Source organism: Pelodiscus sinensis, chromosome 1 (genome assembly GCF_049634645.1).
Source record: "Pelodiscus sinensis isolate JC-2024 chromosome 1, ASM4963464v1, whole genome shotgun sequence".
NCBI lineage: Eukaryota > Metazoa > Chordata > Testudines > Trionychidae > Pelodiscus > Pelodiscus sinensis.
In genome coordinates this window covers 28,337,448-28,363,180 of record NC_134711.1, presented here as the reverse complement: position 1 = coordinate 28,363,180, position 25,733 = coordinate 28,337,448, and the positions used below count along the sequence as shown (strand labels likewise).

At 42.1% G+C, this 25,733-nt stretch overlaps 1 protein-coding gene across 13 annotated transcripts in view; it reads right to left on the bottom strand.

Annotated features, from left to right (window-relative positions):
- KIF21A (kinesin family member 21A) overlaps nt 1-25,733 on the bottom strand; it is a 152,656-nt gene that overhangs the window by 85,918 nt on the left and 41,005 nt on the right. For all 13 annotated transcript variants that reach the window (XM_075927522.1, XM_075927460.1, XM_075927474.1 and 10 more), the window contains exons 2-7: nt 23,713-23,935; nt 20,579-20,761; nt 11,280-11,429; nt 10,881-11,015; nt 3,285-3,452; nt 1,253-1,368 (exon numbers count right to left, since the gene is read on the bottom strand). In XM_075927522.1, coding sequence (XP_075783637.1) covers nt 1,253-1,368; nt 3,285-3,452; nt 10,881-11,015; nt 11,280-11,429; nt 20,579-20,761; nt 23,713-23,935 — 975 coding nt within the window. The remainder of the gene's footprint in view (nt 1-1,252; nt 1,369-3,284; nt 3,453-10,880; nt 11,016-11,279; nt 11,430-20,578; nt 20,762-23,712; nt 23,936-25,733) is intronic.

Genomic DNA, 25,733 nt, shown 5'->3' with positions numbered 1-25,733 from the left:
ATGTTTATGATGACTTTGAAGATGAAAAGAGTTAAATAAATGTTTAAGTATAGAGTATTATTACTCATTGAAGTCATAATCTTCTGTTTGTATCACAGTCATCTCCACAGTAACTCAATGTGATTAATGCTACAGGTTAGGGACTTGACTAGAGGAATAAGCAGGAGGGAATTAACTCTTCAAATCAAGCTTAGAAAATTCATGAAAACATATCAGCTCAGACTCAAAAATTTATTCAGCTTCTGTTTACAATGACGATTGATATTAACAAAAAACTTTGGTCTTTTACCCAACTATTAAATTACACAAACACGCAAGGATCAACGCCCTAGCAAAAGAGGAGGGAGTAGTTTGAAAAAAATATTTCAGACATACAAATATTATCAGTTGCATGGATGGGAGAACAGACGAATGAGAGATTATAAAGAACAATGTCAAAATATTGAGGGGAGGCAAACTAGATTGCAAAATTAAAATGGCAGTTACATGATTAAATCCCACAGAGTGGGTTTTTTCAGTAAAAAACTGCTGGGATTGTTACAATTATATATATACACCATAATTATATTCACAATGAAGAACTCATCTTCTTTCTGACACTAAGTATACTGTAACACATCAAAGGCTGGTCAGAAAATCCCATGTAAAATAAGCCATGTAAAAAACTCTGCTTCAAGCAGAAAGTGACTACAAGTTTCAACCACATTCTAATTAATAAGACTGTGATGCAGAGATGAAATTACAACTTTTTAATTACATGGTTTAAAAAGGATTCTCTTCCTAAGTGGCAACCAAGATTTCAAACAATTTAGCCATAAGCAAAGTATAACCATAATGTGACTGAAAGGACCAATGACAACAAACATAATTTTCCTCCCGTGTTACTAATATCACCTTGGATTTTTCGAAATTAAATTAATCTTCTGTGGCTTTCAATGTTTATACCGTTAGTACTATTTTTTTTTATTTCACTCCTAAGAAAAATAGTGGTCATTTTCACTTTTGTTCATACTATATTTATCATACACCAACACAATACAAAAAGCATTTTTATTTCCAAAAGGGGAAAAGAAAGTTTTCATTTAAATTATGTATTTCTAGTCATCTTGAGCTGTGTAATAATATACATAACATCCAAAACATTTTAGGTCTCAGTTATAATAAATTGATAACATTCTTTAAATTATGCAGTCATCATATCTGGTTCATTGTGATGAACAGCAAATTAGCATATAACAGCAAATTTTCATACCTGTTTCCTCCCAGAGAGTCTTGAAGTAGTCTTGTGAGTTTTGAATCCCTGTATGGTACATGAGTTGCCTTCTTACTTTTATCTCCCAGGGCACTTATTACATTCCCAAGTGCCAGCTAAAAAGATGACAAGTTTTAGAAGTCTGTTATCAAATTTTACAAAACCTTATTTAAAAAAACGTTGCTACTGACTCAGCTACAGTAACTTTTCATGCAATTTAGTATACTTACATGCTGGCAATGATAAATGATTGTTGCAATCTGCTGATTTTAGGAACAAGCAGGTTACATGGCAAGCATATTAAACCCAAAATGGGGATCACATTTTGTTTTGTAACAGTCATTTAATTTGTTAATGGCTAAACTTATAAGTTATTTCTCATAGAAAGTATCTTCCTTATTACATTTTACTAAGTTTTATATTAAAAGAAAAAAAAACAAATATCTTGCATCAGTATTATCCTGACACAAACATAAGGACTGAATACCTCTGTAAATATGAAAGAAGGAATACACTAAACTTTTTTGATTTATTTGGGTACTGGTATAGAATCCTTTAGTTGTGATTTTTCCATTACCATACATGCTATATTATTATAGCAAATTTACTGTATGACCGGGCAAAGACTTATGTGCACATGCAATCCGACTTTCTTCAAAGGGATTATTTTTGTGTAAACATTTGCACTAAAGGAAAACAACATACTACTTTCTTTGAGGTCTTTGCATCTATGTAATGTCAGTTATATTTTTTCTTTTAAATACATAGCACTCGGTGGCACTCTATGCAACTAATTCCCAATATATGCTCGTAAAATGTCTTAACTGAACCAATGATTATGAAATTTCACATTCATTGCTATTTTCAGTAGTGTTCTCTTATGCTTGAATTTGTTTTAGTCATTTGCTATCTATGAATAACAACAAAATACTATATAATAATTCAGCAAATTAAAATGTTTTTCTTTGAAGTAATTTTTCTACATGCACTTGTGGTGACTTTATAAAAGTAGCACCTTATCACTCAGATTCTATGCAGGTAATATATGTGTTACTAAATAAAGTGCGTAAAACTAAAAACCTCCCGCTAGCTCTGCAGTCAGTACAACTGTGGGAAACAGCTGAACAGTTTTCTGCCTAATACAATGTTAATAGAGCTGATAACTAAGGTCTGGCTGCAGAACCTTTATCACTGGTGATACATGAGTCAGAAAGAAGGAGACAGGTTATGTTCTGATGACAGGCTAAGTGTGCAGTCTTGCTGTTAGAAAGGCAAGTTTTCACCAAATTTTCAACACATTTGGTATCCTCTCCTGTAAAGAAAATTGCACATGCCCTGTATCAACAAAGAGCCCTAATAAACCAGTTAAACCAGCAAGACTCCACAGTGAGTTTTAGAGGCTTGACAAGGAATCACTTATAAGTCTGTCAATTTCCACCATTAGTCTGGTTCTTTCACGCAGCAAAGGGAAGAATTTTCTTTTAATATTAAAATTTAGTTGCTAAATCAATGAAATAGTCAAGGGGACTCAGGAGTAGATATAGGACCAGAAACTACTTTAAATTTTTTGTTTTAAATTTAAAAAAAAAAATTCAAATTGATTGTGTCCTTTTATAGAAATCATAACATCACTATAAGCTTAGCGATCTACTAGATATTTTTAATATTTAAAAATTTTATTACAGCCAACTCATTTTATTTATAGCTTTTGTTTTGCTGCAAGTACTATATTACCACCACTAAAATCAGTAGACAGTACACTTTATCTCAAAATAAGTTCTGCAGAGCCTGAGTTACTTTTAGAGAGAATTACTGATGCCACAGTTTTCCAATTACAATTTAGTGAAACCAAGGATTTGTTAACGAGTATAGGAACCAAGTGATAATGCCTATAAATCATCATTTCTTAGCTCTCATACTGAAATCCTTAATTGTGTCACTACACATATCCATTTCAGAGATTACTCATTGAAAGAGAATGAAAAACAAGGAAAGAGGTTTACAGACTAATAAAATAAGTTCTTAATCTTACTAGTCCACAGTTGATAGAAATGCCTTCTTTTGCTCTCTCTCCAGTAGCTCCTGTACGCTTTAATCTTTCAGATCCTGCCAGATCAACAAAATGGAATTTGGCACTAAGAGTTTCAAACTCTTGCACCTGAGAAGATTCAGAAATTATCTTGTTATCTGTCACAGTGTCCTGCAACAAAGGAGAATTCATAAATTTTTGTGTAACAAGTAAAAAATTAACATACTTTACTGTATATGAACAAGGTCCCTATAGCAATTATTTGACAAGGGACAGTGCTCTCCCCATCTATTTCCTCCTTAATTTAGTACACTAATGTCTTTTTAACAAAATAATTCCTTCCAAATCCTCCCCAAGTTTTAGCTACACACATGAACATGTTTCATAAAAAGCCAACTTGAGACAAGTATCAGCTAGGGATGTTAGATAGCGTGTAACTGAATAGTCGTGTAACTGCACAAATTATTATCAATTACAGAGGCAACAGCAAGAACTATCAACAGAGGGTGTCCAATGTGGTAGTGTTTATGCCTGGGTAGGAATGAGGCTGAGAGCATGACATTGTTTCAGATACACCAATTCCACATCCGAATAGCCTTGGTGCACAGTGAACGGAACCGAGCCTCACCCTGTCAGTTTATATAAAACATGGTAGTCATGTCGTTATTCAGAATGCGGACCGTGCAGTCGCAGATACTCAGCACAAACTGAATGCATGAGTTCTGCACCGCCCCAAGTTCTAACAAGTTGATATGGAGTCTGCACTCCTGCAGGGACCACCTGCCCAGAGGAAGGTGGTGTCAGAAGTGGGCACCCCATCCCAAAAGGGAGGCATCAGTTGTAATCTGGGCAAAAGGTTGCCTTTGATTAAAGGAGACCCCAGTGAGGTTACTGGGAATCATCCACCAGTGGAGAGAAGCAAGGATGTTGGGTGGGGGGGGGGGAACTAGCCTGTATACATAATTTTTGGCGAGGATGTAGACCATAGATAGCCAGTGTTAGAGACAACGGAAGTGCAGGCAATTCTGCTGGACCACGTACATGGCTTGCACCATGTGCCCCATAAGCTGCAGACAGGTGAGCCCTGTCATGGTAGGACTTATCAACACTATGATGATAAGGGCCTGTATGGCCTGAAAACATTGATGTGGTAAGCAAGCCCAAGCTGCTAGCAAATCCAGCAAATGTTTATTGGATAGTTGAGTCAACTAGTCACTTCCCCCCACTTGCTGCCTCTATCAGAAAGAGGCAGCGGGGGAGGGAGAGAGACGAAGGCGTTCATCAAAGCGGCAGCACCACGGAGAGCCTGAGGCCAGACCCTGGGCTTCACGCAGTGTTGCCACTTTGAACACCGCATGAAGCCTGACACCAGACTCCCTGGGGCCTTCCAAAGTGGCAGCGCCGCATGGAGCCCAGTTAGTGGGGGAGTCCCCAGCTGACCTCGTTCTCCACATGGCACTGTCACTTTGAAACGCTGTGGGGACTGCCCCGCTGGCCCCGTGCTCCCTGCAGCACTTTCGCCTTTGAAGTGTAGGGACAGCCTTATGGCTGTCGCTATACTTCAAAGGCGGATGCGCCCTACTGACTAATCAAATAGTCAATGCAAATTGCATCGAGCATTCGATTAGTCAGTTACTCTAAATTTAGCAACCCTATTAAGAGTCCTAATGTCTTGAAAAGTTGTTTGGCGACGCACACCATGTTAACTGTCTCTGGGCGTGATGGACCCTTTATCAGACAGTCATCCAAAAATGGGAAAATAATAACTCCCTTATTTGCGGAGATAGGCTGTCACCACCATGAGGGTCTTAGAGAAAACCCTGGGGGCAGAGGATAGACCAAATGTCAGGACCTGTATTGGACATGGTCTAAACATATTGTAAATTGGAGAAATAGTCTATGAGAGGAATGAATGACGACATGAAAGTATGAGTCTTGAAGGCTGAGAGTTGTGAACCAGTCTTCTTCATCCAGTGCCGGGATAATCGAGGCAAGAGTGATCACTTTGAAATGTTGTTTGTGCAGGAATCTGTTTAACCTGTGGAGATCAAGGATAGGTCTCCAACCCCCTGTGGAGCTAAGAAAGTAGCTGGAAAGAATCCGCTGTCCCTGTATAGGTTGGAAACCCTCTCAACGACGCCTATATGTAGCAGGCAGATCAACCTCTTATCATAGGAGTTGCTCATGAAAGGGGTCCCTGAAAAGGGAAGGGGTAAATGGGAAGTAAGGGGAATAACATATCTCGATCAGATAATCTCCAGAACCCACTGATCTGTTGTAATGGAAGCCCAATGATGGTAAAACAGGAATAAATGGTGGGAGAAAAGGTTCATATTCTGTTGAGGCACTGGTACCAAGAAGAGGTCAGGCAGAGCCTCAACAAATCCTCAAAACTGCTGTTTAGAAGAATGTGGAGCTGATGAGCAGCTCTAGGGAGTGCGCTTTTTCTGCACTCTTGACCCAGAGTGACATGTTCAGATACCATATGCCGTGGTCAAGTGTAGGCGAGGTCTCTTTGCCAGTGGTATGGAGTATATCACCTACGGCGGTAAGGTGGAGTGTACATGCCAAGTTTGCATAGGACTGTGCAAGAATCTTTGCTAGTATGCACCATCTTGTCCATTTTAGCAGCAAAAAACTAGTCCTTATTGAAGGGTGGGTTTTCAACCTTGCCCTGAAGCTATCTTGGGAACCCAGAAGCTTAGAGCCAAAAAGCCCCACGCATTACTATGGAAGTTGTGGTAGCATGAACAGCGGTGTCAGTGGTACGGAAAGTGCTCCATTAATTCCACAAGCTTTGAGTACTTATCTAAGTTATGATTAGCCAACAAAGAGGAATAGTTGGCAATGCAGAGTTGAAGCATGGCTGAGGAGTATATCTTTCGGCCAAATAAATCCAGTTGTCTGTGGTGCTTTTCGTGGGTTGTGGCTTCCACCACAAAGGAGTTCGGCTGAGGATGAGAGAACTGAAAGTCCATACCCTTGGCTGGAAAGTACTTTCTGTCAGTCCTCTTGTTAGTGGAAGATGGGGGTGGAATCCAGTGTCTGCCAGATCTTATCAGAGGTCTCCATTATGGCCTTGTCGATGGGAAGCACAATTTTGGTATGCAGCATTGGCTGAAGTATCTTTAGGAAACAGTGTTCTTTCTCCTGCACTTCCTGAAGAGGTACCTTCTGGCTAGTAGCCACACACTCGAATAGCTCCTGGAACTGATTTAATTGTCAGCCAGAGATGGATCTGAGGAAATGACTGCCTCATCCGGCAAGGAGGAAGATTGATCCACTGGTGACGTGTCCAGACAATGAGGATCATCATCATCGATAATCTGACCCTCCTCTTCTTCTAGGTCCTCAGTAGCAGAAGGATTAGTCCTCATTAGCAGAAGGACAAGGAGCTCATGAGAATGGAGGAAGAGGTCTTTTCACTGGAGTGGAAGAGGCAATAGAATGGTGCAAGACGACATCTAGGGGTCCCATGGTGACAATTGCATAGGGTACTGTGGTGGAGGGTATGGCCAGTGTGCAAACTACAAAGGCTGTTGTGAATAACATGGTCTGTTTCTGTATGGAGCAGAATGAGAGTGAGTAGGAGAGGAGTATTGTGAGGAACATACACTCCTACAATCATCCTCAAATTCGCTGTGCACTGAGAACTCCAGGGATCTTGGTGAGCCAGGGGAAGCCCTTAAAGAAGGAGCTGATGGTGATGGTTCTCTAGACACAGTGCCACACGGATGAGGCAGCTCCACAGCAGCCAGCACCAAAGTGCCATGATTTGGCGCTCTCAGTGTGCAGCAGCTCCATGTTGCTGCTCAGTCAGTACCACTTAGTGTGGTGCTGGTGGAGGTCGCATGGGTGCCACAGGCAAAGAAGGCAGTTCTGGGCTTGGTGCCTTCTATACATCTTGGTTGGTGCAGAAGATTTTAATTGCACATAGGCCGGTGCTGAAGATTTGGCAGATTCTTGTGACGTGGTCAGTGCCGGCGCATTGTCCAGTTCCCTAGCAGATGTAGTGGCTGGAAGGGACTGAGCTAGAGAAACCTTCCATTTGGCCGCTGCCTTTGCCAGTGGGGAACCAGCTCACCTTTTCTGGGTCTTAGAGGACTCAGATTGGGCTGGGGAGTTGCAAGGCTCTGAAGGTTGGAACGCCTTATCGAAAAGCAGCATGCGAAGGCATAGCTCCCTGTCTCAATGCACTCTTCCAGTGAGGCTGCAGCAATGAGTGCACTTCTGAGGGATGTGCGAGTCCACCAGGCATCAAATGCATGATGAATGGCTGTCAGAGATATATGAATATTTTTTCTTAAGAGTTGCATTTCTTGAAACTGGGGGAGCCCAGCATGGCACCTCCACAGTCTTCTTATATTTTGTTTTCTTTTTTCTATTCCATCTTCTCTCTCTTTTTTTTTAGGAGAAGTAACCGAGGAAGGGGAAAAAAAAGGGGAAAGCAGCCCAAAAGAAGGGGTTGTGGCCCCAACCCTGTCAATGATATTTCTCTCTCTCTTTTTTTTTTTTTTTTGGTTGAGAAGGAGAAACAAGAACTAGTAATGAGAACAAGAAAAAACTAGAAAGTAGCTGTAACGATTTTTTTCTCATCTGACTAGGTATGCTGAGGACAGAAGCTGAGCTCTGTCTGCGAGGGCAGTAGTAGCAAAGGAATTGAGAGTTGGGCCACGCATATGAGGTACCTACTGTACATGCATGGCCCAACCAGATACAGCTATAAAAACTCCAATCAACAACCCGACAGAAAAAGCGGAGCACCCACGTGGACATCAGTCGAAGGACAACCTACTTGTTAATGCATTTTGTATCACCTTTCAAAGTAACACTCATTTGTTTAGTTCATCAGCACAGTGAATGTAAGCTAAAGATACACTGATTTAATACACAAAATTTCTAATCCTGATCCACAGCTATCATTAGGGCATCATCCCAGACTATCTTTGTATTTTCTTCTGAGCCTCTTCTCAGCTGCCACTATTATACCAGCACCAACATTTTAGACTGGGGATAAAGTAAGGGCCGGAGAATGGAGAAACAGGAAAAGATGAAGACCATTTCATTTCACAGAGGTGTATTTTGGAAAATGGTTAAAATATTACAAAATTGTTAGTCACCTCCAATATGGGCTGGTTTTAAAATTAGTCACATGATAGGTTTTGCATCCAATTAACTAATCCCCTCAGCTGTTATTGGTCTCTGGCTGCAATGGTTTATGTTTTAAACTTACTAAAAATTAAGTGTTTCATTTCTTTCAGGTTTTTTTGTAGGTTTCAAAATAGAATATTATTATGTATATTTTTTCTTAAGAGTTGCAGTACCTTACTTCTGAGTCTGTAAGTTATAAAGCTAATATATACCCCCCACACACACACACACCCCTCTCAAATATTAACTTAGAAAATCAGCTAAGAAGTCTACCAACTTTTCTAAAGTGCAAAAGGCATAACTATAGAAGGTATAAAACCCTTTCAATCCATGGTAGGCTCCAGCGGTCTACTCTCTGTGGGCAGCAGAGGCTACTGCTGTATGCTCCTCATTTCATGAAGAAGAAAAGAGTGGCAGCATTGGCTGTGCTGTCTGCCAAAGGAGTTAATCGGTTACCCTAGAAACAGATGCATCTAGAAGCTGTAGTCCAGGGGAAAAACACAAAATCTGAAACATGAGCTGCAGCTTTCCCCTGCCACTGTCTGATTATTTATTTTTACTTCTGTTGTGTCCAGGGGCCCCAATTAGGATCAGGAACCCATTATGCTAGACACTGTAAAAACACAAGAAAGACTTTCAATCAACTGTAATTTGGGCTTCGGAATCCAGTAATCTCATATACCAAATTCTTAAAAGATCTTACTAAAGTTCCCCAGAAAAGAAGACGTGTAAATAGTATTGTCAATCTCGAGATAAAAAATCATGAGCCAACCTCAACAAAAAATTGTGAGAATTTTTTTTTTAAAAAGACTAGTGGGGAGGCGATTGTCTTTTGATATTTGAACTCCTTCCACACAGCTCCTATGTGTGGTAGTTAGAGTTGTTCACCATTCCAAATTCATTAAGATGACTGTAGACCTTGTAAGTAATCTCTCCCACATCTTCCTGGCCACCTTCCTGCCTCCTAATACACTTTAAATGCAGAGCTGCAGTGAGGCTAGGTCCTGGTCCCAGCACAAGCAAGGAATGAGCCAGGCTGCTGGCCAGCTTGCTAAAAAATGTACTGGTAAGGGGAGAGGGAGAATGTGTGTAGTCTATAGCATTAACCTATAAGCTTTGGCTTATCAGTTAATTGGTTAATCAACTACACTATTACATCCCTAGTTCAGCTGCCCCAGCTTTATGTCTGCTCTTTCTAGGGTTTTTACTTTCTTCTCCCAGCCTGGGGGACTGTACTGGAGTCCCCTTCTCCATCTTCCAGGAGCAGGGAAGCAATGCCAGGTGGTGGAACTTCAATCCCCTCTGCCCATTCCCACATCAGGTGGTGCAGGAAGGGAGAAAAGAGAGGCAAGAAGCCGAGGAACCATCCTTCCCTGCTGCTTACAGAAGGAGATCTGAGATGCTCTGAGCTGCCCAGCTCCTTAGCTCCCTCCCATCCCCCTGTGAAAATGGATTCAGGTTGCCTTGGGGCGGGAAGGTTCACCTTGTCTAGGACTTTATGAATAACCAAGTCCCAACCCCTTCTTAAAGGGGCTCCACCTAAGACAGGGTTTGTGGATCCAAGTCCCCAGGCCCTCTGTTACAAAGTACTACCAACTCTTGCTATTTTTTCCACAATGACACAATTCTGGCTGAGGCTGGAGACCATACTTGCAAGTGCAGTAAGGTCCAGCTACCCACTAAATTTAAGCCCTATGACAGGTTGCCTGTCTGCTTCCCTGGGCAGAATAACTAATAAAGAGGGGCCATAGACAGAACTTGCTCTCTCTCTCTCCCACTTAGGGTGACCTAAGGAAGAAAGTGTGAAACAATCAGGAGGGGATAGGCAATAAGTGACTCTCCAGCCAAATGCGTTTCACCGGGGTTAGCCCTGATTGGCGCTGGTGCTTTATTTATTTGTGTGTCTGCAGGAACAGCCGCTCACAGCTACTGTTGGCCGTGGATCATCAAACCTCAACAATGGAAGCTGTGGGAACTGTTGTCCCGCTCTGTGCCACTTCCCATGGGTCCCATTGGCTGGGAACAGCGATCTGTGGCCAACAGGAGTTGCAAGCAGCCATACCTGCAGATGCGCAGGTAAATTAAACATCAGCAGCCCACCAGGGGCTAACCCTGGTGAACCGCTTCTGGCTTATCGCCCATCCTTACCCTACTCCCACTCACAATAGGAATTCAAAGCCCCTGTCACAGGAAAGGAAGAAGGAGATAAACAGCCTAACAGTGGGTTATTTACATGTGAAATTAGAAGTCTACGATTGCTTCCAGCTATGGGGATGGATACATGTGCACAGATTAGATCAAATCATTCATAGTGCATAGACAATGGCATGGTGATTACAGTGTTATTTTTACTAATGTATTTCAAACATAGAACACTTGTTTGGAATCAATATTCATATTTGGAAAAGCTGTCACTAAAGCAAATTACTGTAAATCAGCAATACATACAGTGTCAATTGCAGAACAAACTCTGGTTTGACACAAGTGTATAGTGAAGATGGCATGTGAACGTGAGCTTTGAACATTCATCTGAGTACTGGCTGTGGTTCGAGATAATGCACCCAACTTCAAACACTGCATCATCTGTAAGACAAAACATCATATATTCCATTTTATATTTTTTAAAAGACCAAGTGCTTTAGTATTTTCTACCCACCTCCAGCACCTGCCTGCATCTATAGTCTGAAAATGGTTAAACGTGGACAACAATAAGAACTGGGAAGAAAAAAAGAGGGAGGATTGATAAATGAATCCAGGTTTAACAAGTTTGTCCCTCAAGTTGGAGATAAATCCAGGTTTTTATACTGGGGATACATGTGTTACATACAACTTATTTTCAGTTATCACCTCAGCTTCTCCATTCACAGTCCGTGTTGTAACTCCTACTGTATAAATTCCTCCAGTTGAATCTTCGTGTATTTTGATATTTGATTTTTTATTCTTTGCATCGATATCACGTGTTGTATCAAATAGATCAAGAACTTCTTCATTATAAAGCTATAAAAGAAAAAGGAATAAAATGTTACTTTTAACAATACATTCTTAAAAAAAAAAATCTACATATTACTTTCACACACAGTTGTAAAATCTACTTATCACAGAAGGTTCATCGATAATTACCATAAGGGCCACAGTATAAAATCCAGCATTAGGAGAAAATAAGTGAACACAAAAAATAATTGGAGGATAATTATCTGTGCACTTTTACTATCTAATTTAAGAAATATATATAATGTCAACGGAAGCCAGGTGACCTGTGAGGGAAAGAAATTCTAGGGTGAAGCCAACCGTTAAGAGACACTAAAATCCAGGAGAGCAACTGCAGAAGCAGTCTCAGTGCCAGGCACCAATGACGTCAGACTGCTTTCCATAGTTTAACTTTGGACTTCTTTTCCCTTGCCTGGCTGTTTGTTTCAAAACCTCTTTTAGTCAGTCTTTCACCCCACTTGTCTGACATTCTTCTCTATCATTCCCTCCACCATCTAGCTCCCTCCCTCATGCTATTATGCAAGTTGAAATAGAGAAACTACAACTCTCAGAATAGAAAGCAAAGTCCAAATCAAGGATAAGGGGAAACAGTTATATCATTTGCACTACCCATTTTGCATTATTTTTCTAGCCAAACATTATCCAAAGAGTTTACAATTTGTGATTAAAATAAACAGAGGCAAAAGCAAGCAAATTCAACAACAAAGAAGGTTTGTTAAACTTCAGTCACGTGTTTTAAAGCTACTTAGGACATCTTAGGCAAACAAGCAGCTTTTATTAAGAAGCCATCATGATGAGTGTAGCTTAAAAGACTGTTCGATTCCAGCAACAAAATACTGAATTAAACAATATACAGATGCCTACAATTTACAAAAGACCCTTCTCAGCATGAACTACTGACAGAAAGAACTACTATGCACTACCAGGGAAGAAAAACATGAATATACCATAGAAAATATTTAAAACTATATTAACTGCAGAGCCACTGAAGACTCACAAGATTTGCAGACTAGTGAGTGTTGGGAGTGTAGCAATGGGAGAAGGAGCACAAATTACATTGGTCTGAAGTGCTCTAGCCCAGTGTTACTGAGCGAGAGAGGGGACAAGTGGCATTGCCCCATGTTGTAACCATATTAGACTCCCTCCCTCTTACACAGGAGTCTTAGAGTAGACCCCAGACAAACTAATACTAATGAAATTCAACTGGGGGAAAACTTTTCTGGGGGAAAAGTTGCTTAAACATATTTTCTTTCATAATTTAAATGAGCTAAAACTGAAAGTGTTGTTTAGCAAGCTGAGTTTTGAACTTTAAGCTAAGTAAAAACAAAAAAGAAAATGGCTATCATTTGTAACTTTAAAAATAGAAGTATAGGAGAGGTACTCCATATGGGATATGCTAGGGATGTTAAATATCAGTTAACTGAATTGTCAAGTAATCTCATGAATTTTTAGTGGTTGGTCAACCATCGCCGGGGGCAGGGCTGGCAGCCAGAGCTCTCCAGCCTCACTCCTGAGGACCTCCCTGCCACTCCACGCTGTTGCCTCTCTATCGGCTCAGCTCTCCCTAGACAGGGGCTGCTACTGCCACCTCACACTGCTGCCTGTGTGTCAAAAATATATCTATGTTTTTGAAAATTTTCTTAAGCCGAGGACGTAAGGCGGGGGTTTTCGGCCCCTTCTGCACTTACAAAAATGGTTGTAAGTGGGGGATGGGGGGGTCACAACTCGGGCAGTCGCATCTCAGGGGTTTCCTGTAACATTGATACAAAAGACTACACACTTGAGGAGCAAAACATATTTCAAGCCACAAAGTATGCAGCCTGGCAGAGTACCCCCTCTGATCTGATTCTACTGAACTTAGAGCCAACTAATCTACTAATATTCCAGATGCAATGTGAATACCATCTTTCCTGCTAATAACACAAGGCACAGCAGAACTAAAATTCAATAAAGATGTCATAGCAAAATGGTTTAACAGACACATAAACAATTGTCAGTGACCTTTGAAAACATAAGCAGCAGATAAGCTATTTTCCTCAAACATCAACTTGAAAATCCAAAATCTGTCTGGACAAGCTTTAATGAAAATCACAGAAACAATAACTCTATTCACTACATATAGCTACATGCCTATAGTCAGCCTCCAGCTCATGAAGTTTATACACTGAATTCTGTTGTGAAAAGACTTGCATAAGTCACATCTATCTTCAACAGAAATATGTAGTCTTGACTGTTCATCCATCACTCTTGCCTGCTCTGATGAAGCTAAGATGACTGTACCAGAATGTAAAGATAGCCTGATTACACACATACAAGGCCTACACATATGAATGAGCTTCCTAATAGTGCTGAGGTAGTATACAAAGGATTCTGAATGGTCAAGTGGGTAGACTGCAAATAGAATGTTATGTAGACAAACAATTAGACATGGCCAGTAAAATATACCATTTTACAGGTAATGTGGCATCTGATATTACCACAACTTCTGAGCACTCCATAAGAACATGACAAGAAAGTCAAAGAAAAGCTCCTGGACTTTTCAAAATCTGATGCTACAGAAGATTACTAAAATCTAGTGTCTATTCCAGGGATGGCCAACCTGTGGCTCCAGAGCCACATGCGGCTCTTCATAGGTACCAAATCCAGGGCTGGAGCTACAGATGCCATCTTTCCACTGGGCCAGAGGGTGCTCACTGTTCAACCCCCAGCTCTGATCTAGGCCCTTTCCCCCTAGGATCCTGCCACTTTCTACTCTCTCCACTGAGTCTGTCACACCCATGCTTCTTCCCCTCTCCAGTGTGTCCCACTGAGAAAGAGCTGATCCCAGTGGGCAGGAGGAAAAGGAGAAGGAGGCACACACCAGTGGGGCTGCCAGTGGGCAAGATGTGCTAAGAGTGGTGGTGGGGAGATGATCAGGCCTGGTGACACAGAACTATTGCTCTTTGGCAATGTGCATTGGTAAACTCTGGGGCTGTGTCTAGACTGGCAAGTTTTTCCACAAAAGTACCTGCTTTTGTGGAAAAACTTGCCAACTGTTCACACTGGCCACTTGAATTTCCGCAAGAACACTGACTTCCTACTGTCTGAAATCAGTGCTTCTTGCGGAAATACTATGCTGCTCCTATTCGGGTAAAAGTCCTTTTGCACAAAGCTTTTGCGCAAAAGGGCCAGTGTAGACAGCTCAGATTTGTTTTGCGCAAAAAAGCCCTGATCACGAAAATGGCGATCGGGGCTTTTTTGCGGAAAAGCATCCGTGCCAATCTAGATGCTCTTTTCCGCAAATACTTTTAACGGAAAACTATTCCGTTAAAAACATTTGTGGAAAATCATGCCAGTCTAGACATAGTTTGGCTCCTTCTCAGATTTAGGTTGGCCACCCGGTCTATTCTGTCAAAAGCAAGTTTATGTGACCAGCTAGCATCATTTGTGCAGACACACACAGACATCCACCAATAACAACTGTTAATACTTCTGGCAATACATGTATACGGTGGATATCCTCTGACTCCTCATCTGATCTCAGTGGAACAGAATTTAGAAGTTTCATCTGTATGCTTTCAAAACAATGCTTACATTCTTTCACGATATAACTACCCAAATTATGCTTGATGAGCATCTGTGTAGTAAGCAGAACTGAACCATCTCCCTCCGGAGGTACTTGAAGAGTTCCACTGAGGCAACTGGGTTGTGAAACTTTCAAATTACCGATTCAATCAGGTAGATCAGGACCACTACCAAGAAAGGCTCAATGCCACTAGTAAAAGAGGAGGGTGGATTATAGGTAGCACAAGAAGAGATTTAGCACTCAACAATGGGCTCTCTCTAATATGGTACATGACCAAATTTCAGCCCAAACCAGAAAATTGTGCTGTCTTAGACATGATACCAAATGGCTTGCAATTAATCCACAAGAGCAAAAAAACTGCATTATCATGTTGAAGAGAATAAAGTGTTAAAAACATTTCAAATATTCAAATTATTCACTATAGGTTGGACCACAGTGGTCCAGCACACTCAAGACCGGAGCGGTCCCAGATGAGGGAATTTGTCAGATCAGGGAAGCTCCCCTGCCTCTGGCCCTCTCAGTCTGCCTCCCCTCTCCACCATCAGCTCCTTTGGCCCTGCTGCTGGTCGGATGACATGACTGCCTCAGCCCTGCTGCCATAGCTGATGCTCCAGCCCCGCTGCCGGCCAGCATGTGGCCCCAATCAGGTTGCCGACATGCCATGGCCCCAGACGGGCTTCCACTGCCGGGCTGCCGCGGCCCAGTCTTATTGTCAGCCAGGCTGACACTACCCTGTCCCTACTGCCAGACCAGCATGCAGCTCCACTTGTGCTGCCGCAGCACAACCCTACTGTCAGGCCGGCACACACAGGCTGCCCCTGCCCTGCTACCACGGCACCGCTCCCACCGCCAGTCTGCTAAGTGCCTGGCTCTGTTACCACCAACCTTGCCTTTCACAGGGCTCTCAGATGCTGGCCATTCTGCCCTGGAGCTCTCTTGTTCAGTAGCATTCGCAATCCTGCCGGACCACAGATGCTGCCGGATGAGAGAGTCCCAGTTTATGGAGTGCAACCTGTAGTTAACTAGCCTCCAACACACTGTAAGACATTGTGAAAACCTGCTGAGTGCTGAAATATTTGGCCAGGAGCAACTGAATACTTTCATTGAGGAATGGCCATGTGAAAGTCATGTCATTTGTGAAAGAACAGGTAAGGAAAACACTTAGTTTATTTTATAAACTAAACTTTAATAATTTATACATTTTAATTTAAAAAGAAACATCCACCATAAAATAAAATTGAAAAATGATTTAACATCTAATTAGCATATATAAGGGTTTTTTCATTAGCAAATGTGAGGCTATGTCTACACTTGAACCCTAGTTTGAACTAGGGATGCAAATGCAGGCATTCGAAATAGTCAATGAAGCGAGAATTTAAATATCCCGCACTTTATTAGCATGATCTCGCCGGCGCGTTACTCCAAATGCCAGCTGTTTTGAAAGTGAAATTGCACGCCGGGACACGTTAGTTTGAACCAAACCCCTTGATTCAAACTAACGTTACTCCTCATTGAAATTTGGTCATTTTTTGAGGAGTAACATTAGTTCGAACGAAGGGGTTTGGTTCGAACTAACATGTCCCAGCGCGCACTTTCACTTTCGGAACAGCTGGCATTCGGAGTAACGCGCCGGTGAGATCATGCTAATGAAGCACAGGGATATTTAAATCCCCACTTCATTGACTATTTCGAATGCCTGCATTTTCATCCCTAGTTCAAACTTTCGAAATAGTCAATGAAGCGAGGATTCATTGCGTATCTTATTTCGATTTTAGGATGCTGTGTAGACGCACCGCATGAGAGAAATGCATGTAGATTAGATTGTTTCTCTAATGCTTTGCTCTTGCTGTTAAATAAACAATACTTTGGCTTTAAGAAAAGTGTTGTGTCACTGTACACTGCTGATCACAGACTCCTGAAGGGAAGAACCATGAGCGCTAGAAGTTATTTGGACCTCCATAAGAGAACATGTGATATACAGATTACTGTAGCCCAGGGCCCAGAGTAAGAGAAAAAATTGTCAAATTCATCTTCAACTAGGGAAAAGCACATAGCACATAGGGGAGGAAGGTGCACTCAGAAGGTACGGCTACACCAGTGTTTTCCAACCAGGGTTCCGCGGAACCCTGGGGTTCCGCAGACCATCGTCAGGGGTTCCGCGAGAAATCGTGGAATAAATAAATAAAAAATTTAAAATACCGCAAACAATTCCAAATATCCCTCGAAATATTGTGGGAATTTTTGTCCAGCAATTGGCAATACTGGAGTAATCTTCGTACGCTAACAACTGCCTCTTTGTTTTGTTTTAGTCAGTTCGTATCTAAGGTTAGATTTAGTTGTATTGTGCCTGCCCTTTTGCTTCCCAGAATTCTCCACGTTTCTAGTCTTGTCTAGTGCACATTACGGTCGTTCGCTATTTTGTAGATTTGTAGTCTTTGCGCAGTTTTGTAATTAACGTTTTTACCAAAACTGTAGTTGTTTTTGTGTATCTAAAAATCTCACCTGTGTAACAGTATTTTCATATGGCCATCAAAAATAAAAAAAATGTGGAAGTATATGAAAAGAAGGCATGTCAGTGAAGGAGAGGACAGTGAAAATGAATCAAAATTATCAGAGCTAAGTACGAGTGAAACAGGAAGAGAAGTGACTGATATTAAAAAAATTTGCCTTTACAATGACAGTTACTTGGCCATGGGTTTTAAACACTTAATCACGTTGAACACCACAATGCAGGACCCAAAAGAAAACATTCTAACTTCCACAGACAAACTTCTTGCATTCAAGAATAAACTCAAGGTTTGGAAAAGACATCTTCCAAGTGGAAATATTGAAATGTTTCCGCTCCTACTTCAGTTTCAGAGTGAGACAGATTATAAAGAAGTCATCCCATTAATTACCAGTCATTTGGAATCACTGACAGAAAAACTTGACCAATACTTTCCTTCTTTGACATCAGAAATGTATGACTGGGTTAGGAACCCTTTTGTTGAGTTCTCACAAAATTTACTCAGTCTTCAAGAAGAACAACAACTGACTGAACTACATTGTGATCAAACTTTGAAGATAAAATTAAATGAAGTGCTACTTGATGTGTTTCGGATTTCAATAAGAAGAGAGTATACTATGATCTCAGCAAAAGTAGTGAACATCTTACTCCAGTTTTCAACTTCTTACCTCTGTGAACAAGCTCTCATGTCTTACAAACATTAAAAACAAAGAAAGAAATCGTCTGCTGTCTGTCGAGGAAGAACTGCAAGTGTGTTTGTCAAAAATTCGGCCAAGAATTCAACATTTGTACAAAAAGAAACAAGCCCAAGTGTCACATTGAAAGTAAACTTTATATTGACTTTGGATGTGAACTTTATTTTGATGTTTAAGTAAACTTTATTTTGATTTGATATTTTAATATTTAAATAAAAAGATTAGATAATACAAAAAAAGACAGGAATAATGCTCCAATTTTTTTTCTTACAATGTAAGCTGACACACACACACACACACACACACACACACACACACACACACTTACTTTAAAACAGCTCTTTACAAATAAATTTCCTTAACAATAATTTAGCAATAACTGAATTGCGCTCCCCAAGCAAACGTTTTCATAGGTAGGGGTTCCTCGGGACATGAAAAATTATTTTAGGGGTTCCTCCATGGGAAAAAGGTTGGGAATCACTGAGCTACACTGTTTGGTGTTTTCAAAGAAGGTATGCAAATTGCACTCGCATTTGCATATCTTCTTCCATTTTTTTTTTTCCAGAAGAGGATTTTCCGATATTTGGCCCGTCTACACAGGGCCAAATGTCAGGAAAAAACCCTCTTTCGGAAGCGTAAAGCGAGGCGTACAGGGGGCTTCCAAAAGAGGATTTTCCTCCAATATTTGGCCCCGTGTAAACAGGCCAAATATTGGAAAATCCTCTTTCAGAAAGAAAAAAAAATGGAAGACAACATGCAAGTGAGCGCAACTGGCATACCTTCTTCAGGAAAAAAACAAACAAACAGCCGTACCCAGAGAGACAGCAGAGGGAACACTGGTCACTAAGATTCAGGGAATATCTTGAGGACGCAAACCTTGGTGGGTTAAAAAGTAAAGGAGCTGCCAGAGGACCTTAGAGTTGCAGTGGAAGAGCCTTCAAAATTCATTATTGCCTGGGACTAGGAAAAAAACATTTTCTGAAGTCAGTCAGTCAGCTTTTGAATGGTGGCTGTAACAAGTCTACTAATAGCACTGGAATTTTTGAGGTATTCATGGCAGTTAGATGAATGGGCAGAAGCACAAAGTAAACACAATTTATTCCACAGCTTGCAGTTTATCCCACAGCTTTAAAAAGAAAAAGAAAAAGAAAAAGAAAAAGAAAAAGAAAAAGAAAAAGAAAAAGAAAAAGAAAAAAGAAAAAATAAATTAGATGATTGTTCCCAAGATCACACATACAGTATAGAAAAAGATACCACTACTATAAATATGTATGTATAAACAAAATCTTTATTTCAAAATTCACTGTAAATGGACCTGCTAAACATTTACTGGAAATAATGGATTAGATTATAAAGTATCTTTTTATAAATTCAAGAACCAAAGCAAATGCTATATATTTCCTCATGAAATCCTAAAGGAAAACAACTGACTAATAAATATAAAGTTTCTTACAAGCAAGAGTGACAGTAACTGAACTTTCTTACAAGTACTGTTGTATTGCAACCTTGAAGCAGTGGGTTGGGGGGGTTGCAATATAACAGTACAGGAAACCCCCGCGTTACAATGGCCCGACTTGCGACCTCCCGCACTTATGACCATTGTTGTAAGTGCGGACGAGGCCGAAAACCCCCAACTTACATCCTCAGCCCATATTTATAATGGTGCCCGGCACCTATCGTCAATGAGGGTTTGAGTTATGACACCCCCGACTTGTGACGCTTCCCCAGGAACTGATCGCGTCGCAAGTTGGGGGCCTCCTGTACCTATAAGAAATTTAAGTGTGGGATGGAGTGCGGGGAGCTTAGGGCAAGGGATTGAGAAGGGCTCAGGATAGGGGGTGGGGAGTATGTGTGGCAGGGGTGCAGGAATCAGAGAAAGAGTTGGGATAATGGGGGAGGCCTCAGGACAGGGTGTTGGGATGGGGGAAGGCCATGTCTAGGGTTTGATTGCGTTTGAGGGGAGCTCAGGGCTCAGCATGCAGCCACCATGCTGCTCAGCTACCAGAACCCCCTGAGCTGATGCAGCCACTGGATCCCTGGGGCTGGCCAGGAGGATACAACAATGCTGCCCAGCCGCCAGATCCCTTGGGACTCACAGGGGTGGTGACAGAGGTCCAATAGGGTGGGGGTGATACGGCCTCCAATGGAGGAGGAGGAGGATAGAAAAGGAGGGAGTGGGACATAAGGAAAGAGGTGGAATTGAATATCCATGCCAGAACCAATATGGGAACCTTACCAGTGTATGGTGGCCGGAAGCATCCAGAGTCCTGCTCCTAGCCGGCCACTCTCTTTCGCCTTTGCTTATGAGAGAAGAACTAATGAATAAGTAGATATTGGGATACATAAATAAGTCACTGACTTTCAAAAGAGATGGTTTTATAAACAAAATTACCTCTAAGAATTGGGCATTCACTTTGAACTCTGGAGATGGAAGGTCTTGTTTAATAGCAGCTTGCTTTTTTTCTTCAATACATTTAAAAAGGTGTTTAACAGCACGAGATATAATGCCTTGTTCTTCTTCTGTTATGTTGACATCAAAGCCTGTTCCCATGGTGTATGTTTTGCCAGCCCCTGTCTAAATTTAAGAAGAAAAGAAATTACAAGTAACTTTAAAGCAGAGGTTCTTAAACTGTGGGTCAAGACCCCAAAGTGGGTCACAAGTCAGTTTTAATTGGATCACCAGGGCTGGTGTTACACATGCTGGGATCCAGGGTCAAATCAAAGCCCAGGCCCCAGCCTCTGGGGGTCAAAGCTGAAGCTGAGGGTGTTACCTTTGGGCAGCAGGGGCTCAACTACAGTTTCCCCTTCTTGAGGATGAAACTTTTGGTCTTCGGCCCCAAATCTCACAAGGGTGCTAGGGCTTGAACTTTGCCGCCCCCTGCTTGCCCAGACTTGGGGTGTGTGTGTCAGGTTTCAATTCCCCTCCTGGGATATAATTTTTGTTGTCAGAAGGGGGTCACAGTGAATAAAGTTTCAGAACTACTGCATTAAAGGCACAAAATCACACACAATCTTGGATCATGGCAAGAGGCACAATAAATTTGCTTCTGAATACTATCATTCTATGATACGTAGGCATTTCTGTTAAGTCACAGCTCTTACTAATTGCTTTACAAAGTACCTCACACAGAGTAAGATAACAGAAGTGTTTTTAAAAATAGAGATAAACTAGATGCTTAATAAATAGTGACGGTACACTACTTTAATGTCTTTAAAAGTTTTTCTTATGAATGAATGAATGAATGAATGAATGAATGAATGAATGAATGAATGAATGAATGAATGAATGAATGCATGCTTGTGAAAAGTGCTTGATTGACAATGTTGGAAATCAAAATCCTCTGCTTATCCATACAGTAGACACAGCACTGGCAGTGGAAGTTCAAACTTCTCCTATGCAAATAAAACACTTCAGCCCTCATCTCCAAGACAGAATAGATAGTACTCATTTGCATGTCTACACTCAGTCCTTTCAACTGAGAGTGCCAACTAATGTGTCATTCAAGCTAATTGTGCTAGCACTATTTTCAATTATCTATCTAAGTTTTTATATAGTTCTCATTGTGTTATTTCAGTCTCTCACATTCATTACTGTATTTATTATTTTAAGGTAGGAAATTATTTTTATCTCCATTTTGCTGAGGAATTGAAACAAAGTGGCACTCCCGTGCACTAGGGATGTAAGCGACTAGTCAACTACCCTATAAGCAAATGCTTATCAGGCAGTCAAGTAGGAACTCAACTAGTCACTTCCCCCTGCCCCTTGCTGCCTCTATCAGAGAGAGAAAGCAAGTGGGGGAGCACAGGCCAGTACTGGAGTGTCATGACCATGAGAGATGGGCAGCAGCCTGAGGACTAAGGGGTTAACTGTACCTAGCCAGGTATCTGCTCAGCCAATAGAAATACAGCTAGGAATTTCAAACTGGGACAAAGTAATTTTTGGTTTTTCCCTCCTTTGTCCCTACAGCAGTTTCTCTCCAGATACTGAGGGAGGGAGACATGTCTCTTTCTTCAAGAAAAAACTCTTCACTATCTGTAAGTAGGGTAAAGTTTAGATAAATCCGTTAGGTTTTATTGTTTTATGGTTTGGGAATGGGAATCTGATGTCTGTGCATTTACAAATGGTTTTTTTTCTCTCCTTTGTAACTAAGCTTTTGGCCCATGGGGGTCCCCTGTGAGTATATGAATTAGTGACTTTTCCATCTAGTCATTATGCTTGTAACAGGAGTATTATGGTGATAATAAAATTTCGGGTTTTTTTCCTCGAGTGATCTCTTCCCTGGTTTTCTTACCATTACTTGGGTGATGGCAGTGGATTTTTATCCCCAAAATCTAGGTTTTTAAGTTTTTTGGGGGAAGCTTTATACCAAAGCCTGGAAGGATAAGGTTTTGGGGTACTTTTGCAGGCCCCCACTTCTGCATTCATCATGCCAGAGTGGGAATTTAGTCTTGACATGGAGGAAGCCGACTTAAAAGTCGGTTCCCCCTGCCAGCACCATCTCCAAGGGGGGCAGGAGGCAGCGGGGAAATGGTGTGAGTGGATATTGAAACAGTTCCACTCACACTGGTCCCACTGCTGCTCCTTTCCCTTTGGAACGTACAAGAGAGGCCTGCGGCTCTTGTACATTTCAAAGGAAGAGGCACAGAAGGAAACCCACGCCAGCAGGCACTGCTTAGCTCCCCACTAGCATGGGTCCCCGCTGTCTCTCTCCCTTTGAAATGTATAGGAGCTGCCACAGATCTTGTACATTTCAAAGGGAGAGGCACAGTCAGATAACATGCACCCCCCCCCCCTTATCAACTAATTGACTAGTTAATGGAAATTTCATCGACTACTCGATTATCTAATTAATCGAAATTTAACACCCTTACCGTGCACCCCCTTTAATCAGTTAAGCATAATGTTAAACACTACATTTATCTGGTTAACCAATTTACCAGGATTTTACATCCCTATCTCTGACCAAGCTAACATGTTAAAAAAATAGCACAGACACAGAGGTGCAAGGAGCTAGCGGTTTGTCACAGAACATAGGTTGCAGAACAGAAAGGAAAGGTTGCAGTACAGCACAAGGAGGAAAAGGGAAAGGTACTGGTTTACCAGTGATGCATTATATTAAATCACTAATTTAATTTAACTATATTAAACTCCTGCATTCAGGATACATTTTTAAGTTATATTATGGGCACCTTAAGCCCTTTTAAGCATAAGAATGACCATACTGGTTCAGACTAAAGGTCCATCTAGCCCAGTATCCTGTCTGCCAACAGTGGCCAATGCCAGATGCCCAACAGGGAGTGAACACAAGCACTTCTATACATATAAATACATATATCATCTACACTGCATTTGAACTGGCATCATTAAGGCAAAATGATTTATATAAAACTATTTAGTATTCTTTACAAAATTATTTTTAAAACAAACAGGTTCACACATTTTATAACTTTATTAAAAGTTTAGTTATTGAAAATTCCTTGCATTAGGTCATAAACAAATATTTAAAATTAAATTGTAAGACTTACTTGGCCATAAGCAAAAACAGTTGCATTATATCCTTCAAAGCATCCTTCGATCAGTTTTTCTACGCAATGAACATAGATCTCCTCTTGCCGTGAGTCAATGTTGAACACATAATCAAAAGTGAAGGCCTTATCTTTGCCGAGGAACACCTGAGGTTCACCTGGTGTGACAGATGTGCAAATATGGCATCCTTCAATCTTCTCTTTGGCTAGCTGTGGTCTGATTCTATTAAAAAACACACACACAATATACATAAACCAAAGATTAGAACTCTCCTTTGTTAGAAACAGATCAAAGGAGCAATGCAAGTAAGAAATCATTAAGATTGTTTTTTCACATTTTTGAAAATTACCACATAAGGAGAATTCTCATTTTTCATCAATCTAAGAATACATCTACATTGCAGTAACTGAGATGATTACTGTTCAAGCCAACATACCCTTAATCTAGCTATCTTGGGTTCCTAGAGCAGTGAAGCCACAGCAGAAGTTTCAGCACCAACTGTACATGTCTGCCTGAAAACCTGGGCAGTTACTTGTGGGACTAGCCCACCCTGAAGCTCGCATTGTTACAGGCCCCAAACTAGCTATATTAAAGTTAACTCAAGTAGGTCAATTCCAGCTGAAATTACACCTAGAAATTAATAGATAGCAAGGTTAAAAGAAAAATCAACAAATGGAAGTACTTCTTCACACGATGCACAGTCAACCTATGGAACTCCTTGACAGAGGACGTTGTGGAAACCAAGACTACAGGCAGTCCCCGACTTACGCGGATCTGACTTATGTCGGATCCGCAGTTACGAACGGGGCTTTTCTCGCCCCGGAGGACACGGACTGCGGGACCTCGCGGTCCCGCCGCGCGTGTACTCCAGGGCGAGAAAAGCTGCTCCGCGTCTCCCTGGTCTGCAGACCAGGAAGACGCGGAGCAAAGCCGCGGAGCAAAGCCGCGGAGAGGCTCGGGCAGCGGGGCAGCCCAGGCGCACTTGGGCTGTCCCGCTGCCGGCTTCCCCCGAGGCTTTCCCCCGCAGCCCCAGTCCCTCCACGGCTTTGCAAAGCCTCGGGGGAAGCCGGCAGCAGGACAGCCCAGGCGCACCTGGGCTGCCTGGCTGCCCGAGCCCCTCTGCGGCTTTGCAAAGCATCAGCGGAAGCCGGCAGCGGGACAGCCCAGAAGCGCCTGGGCTGCCCCGCTGCCCGAGCCCCTCCGCGGCTTTGCTCCTCGTCTTCCTGGAGACCCCTCAGCAGACCGGGGAGACACGGAGCAAAGCTGGGGAGGATGCGGGCGGGACCGCGGCGCATCTCCGCGGTCCCGCCATCGGGGTTTCCCTGGTCTGCTGGGGGGCGCAGCTAGTGCGCCCCCCAGCAGACCAGGCTTTTCTCGCCTGGGGTAGAGCGGCTGGGGCTGCTGGGTTGGTCCTGCAGCGCCGCTCCTCGGCACTACTGGACCAACCGGGCAGCACCCCAGCTGCTCTTCCCCAGGTGTCCCCAAGTCAGCCGCAGCTTAAACTGATCAGCAGCTGACTACAGGAAGCCCGAGGCAGAGTTGCTGGGGTGCTGCCCGGTTGGTCCCCGCAGCACCCCAGCTGCTCTGTCCTAGGCGTCCAGATTCAGCTGCTGTTGAAACTGATCAGCGGCTGATTCCAGGCAGCCCAGGGCAGAGCAACTCTGCCTCGGGCTTCCTGTAGTCAGCCACTGGTCAGTTTCAGCAGCGGCTGAATCTGGAAGCCAGTTCCGACTTACATACAAATTCAACTTAAGAACAAACCTACAGTCCCTATCTTGTACGTAACCCGGGGACTGCGTGTATAACAGGTATCAAAGATAAACTAGATAGCCATTTGAAGGATCTATCCTTCATGAATTTATTAGCCAGGTTGGGCAGGAATGATGTCCTTAGCCTCTGTTTGTCAGAAGCTGGGAATGGGCAACAGGAGGTGGATCACTTGATGATTACCTGTTCTGTTCATTGCCTTTGGGGAACCTGGCATTGGCCACTGTCAGAAGACAGGATACTGGGCTAGATG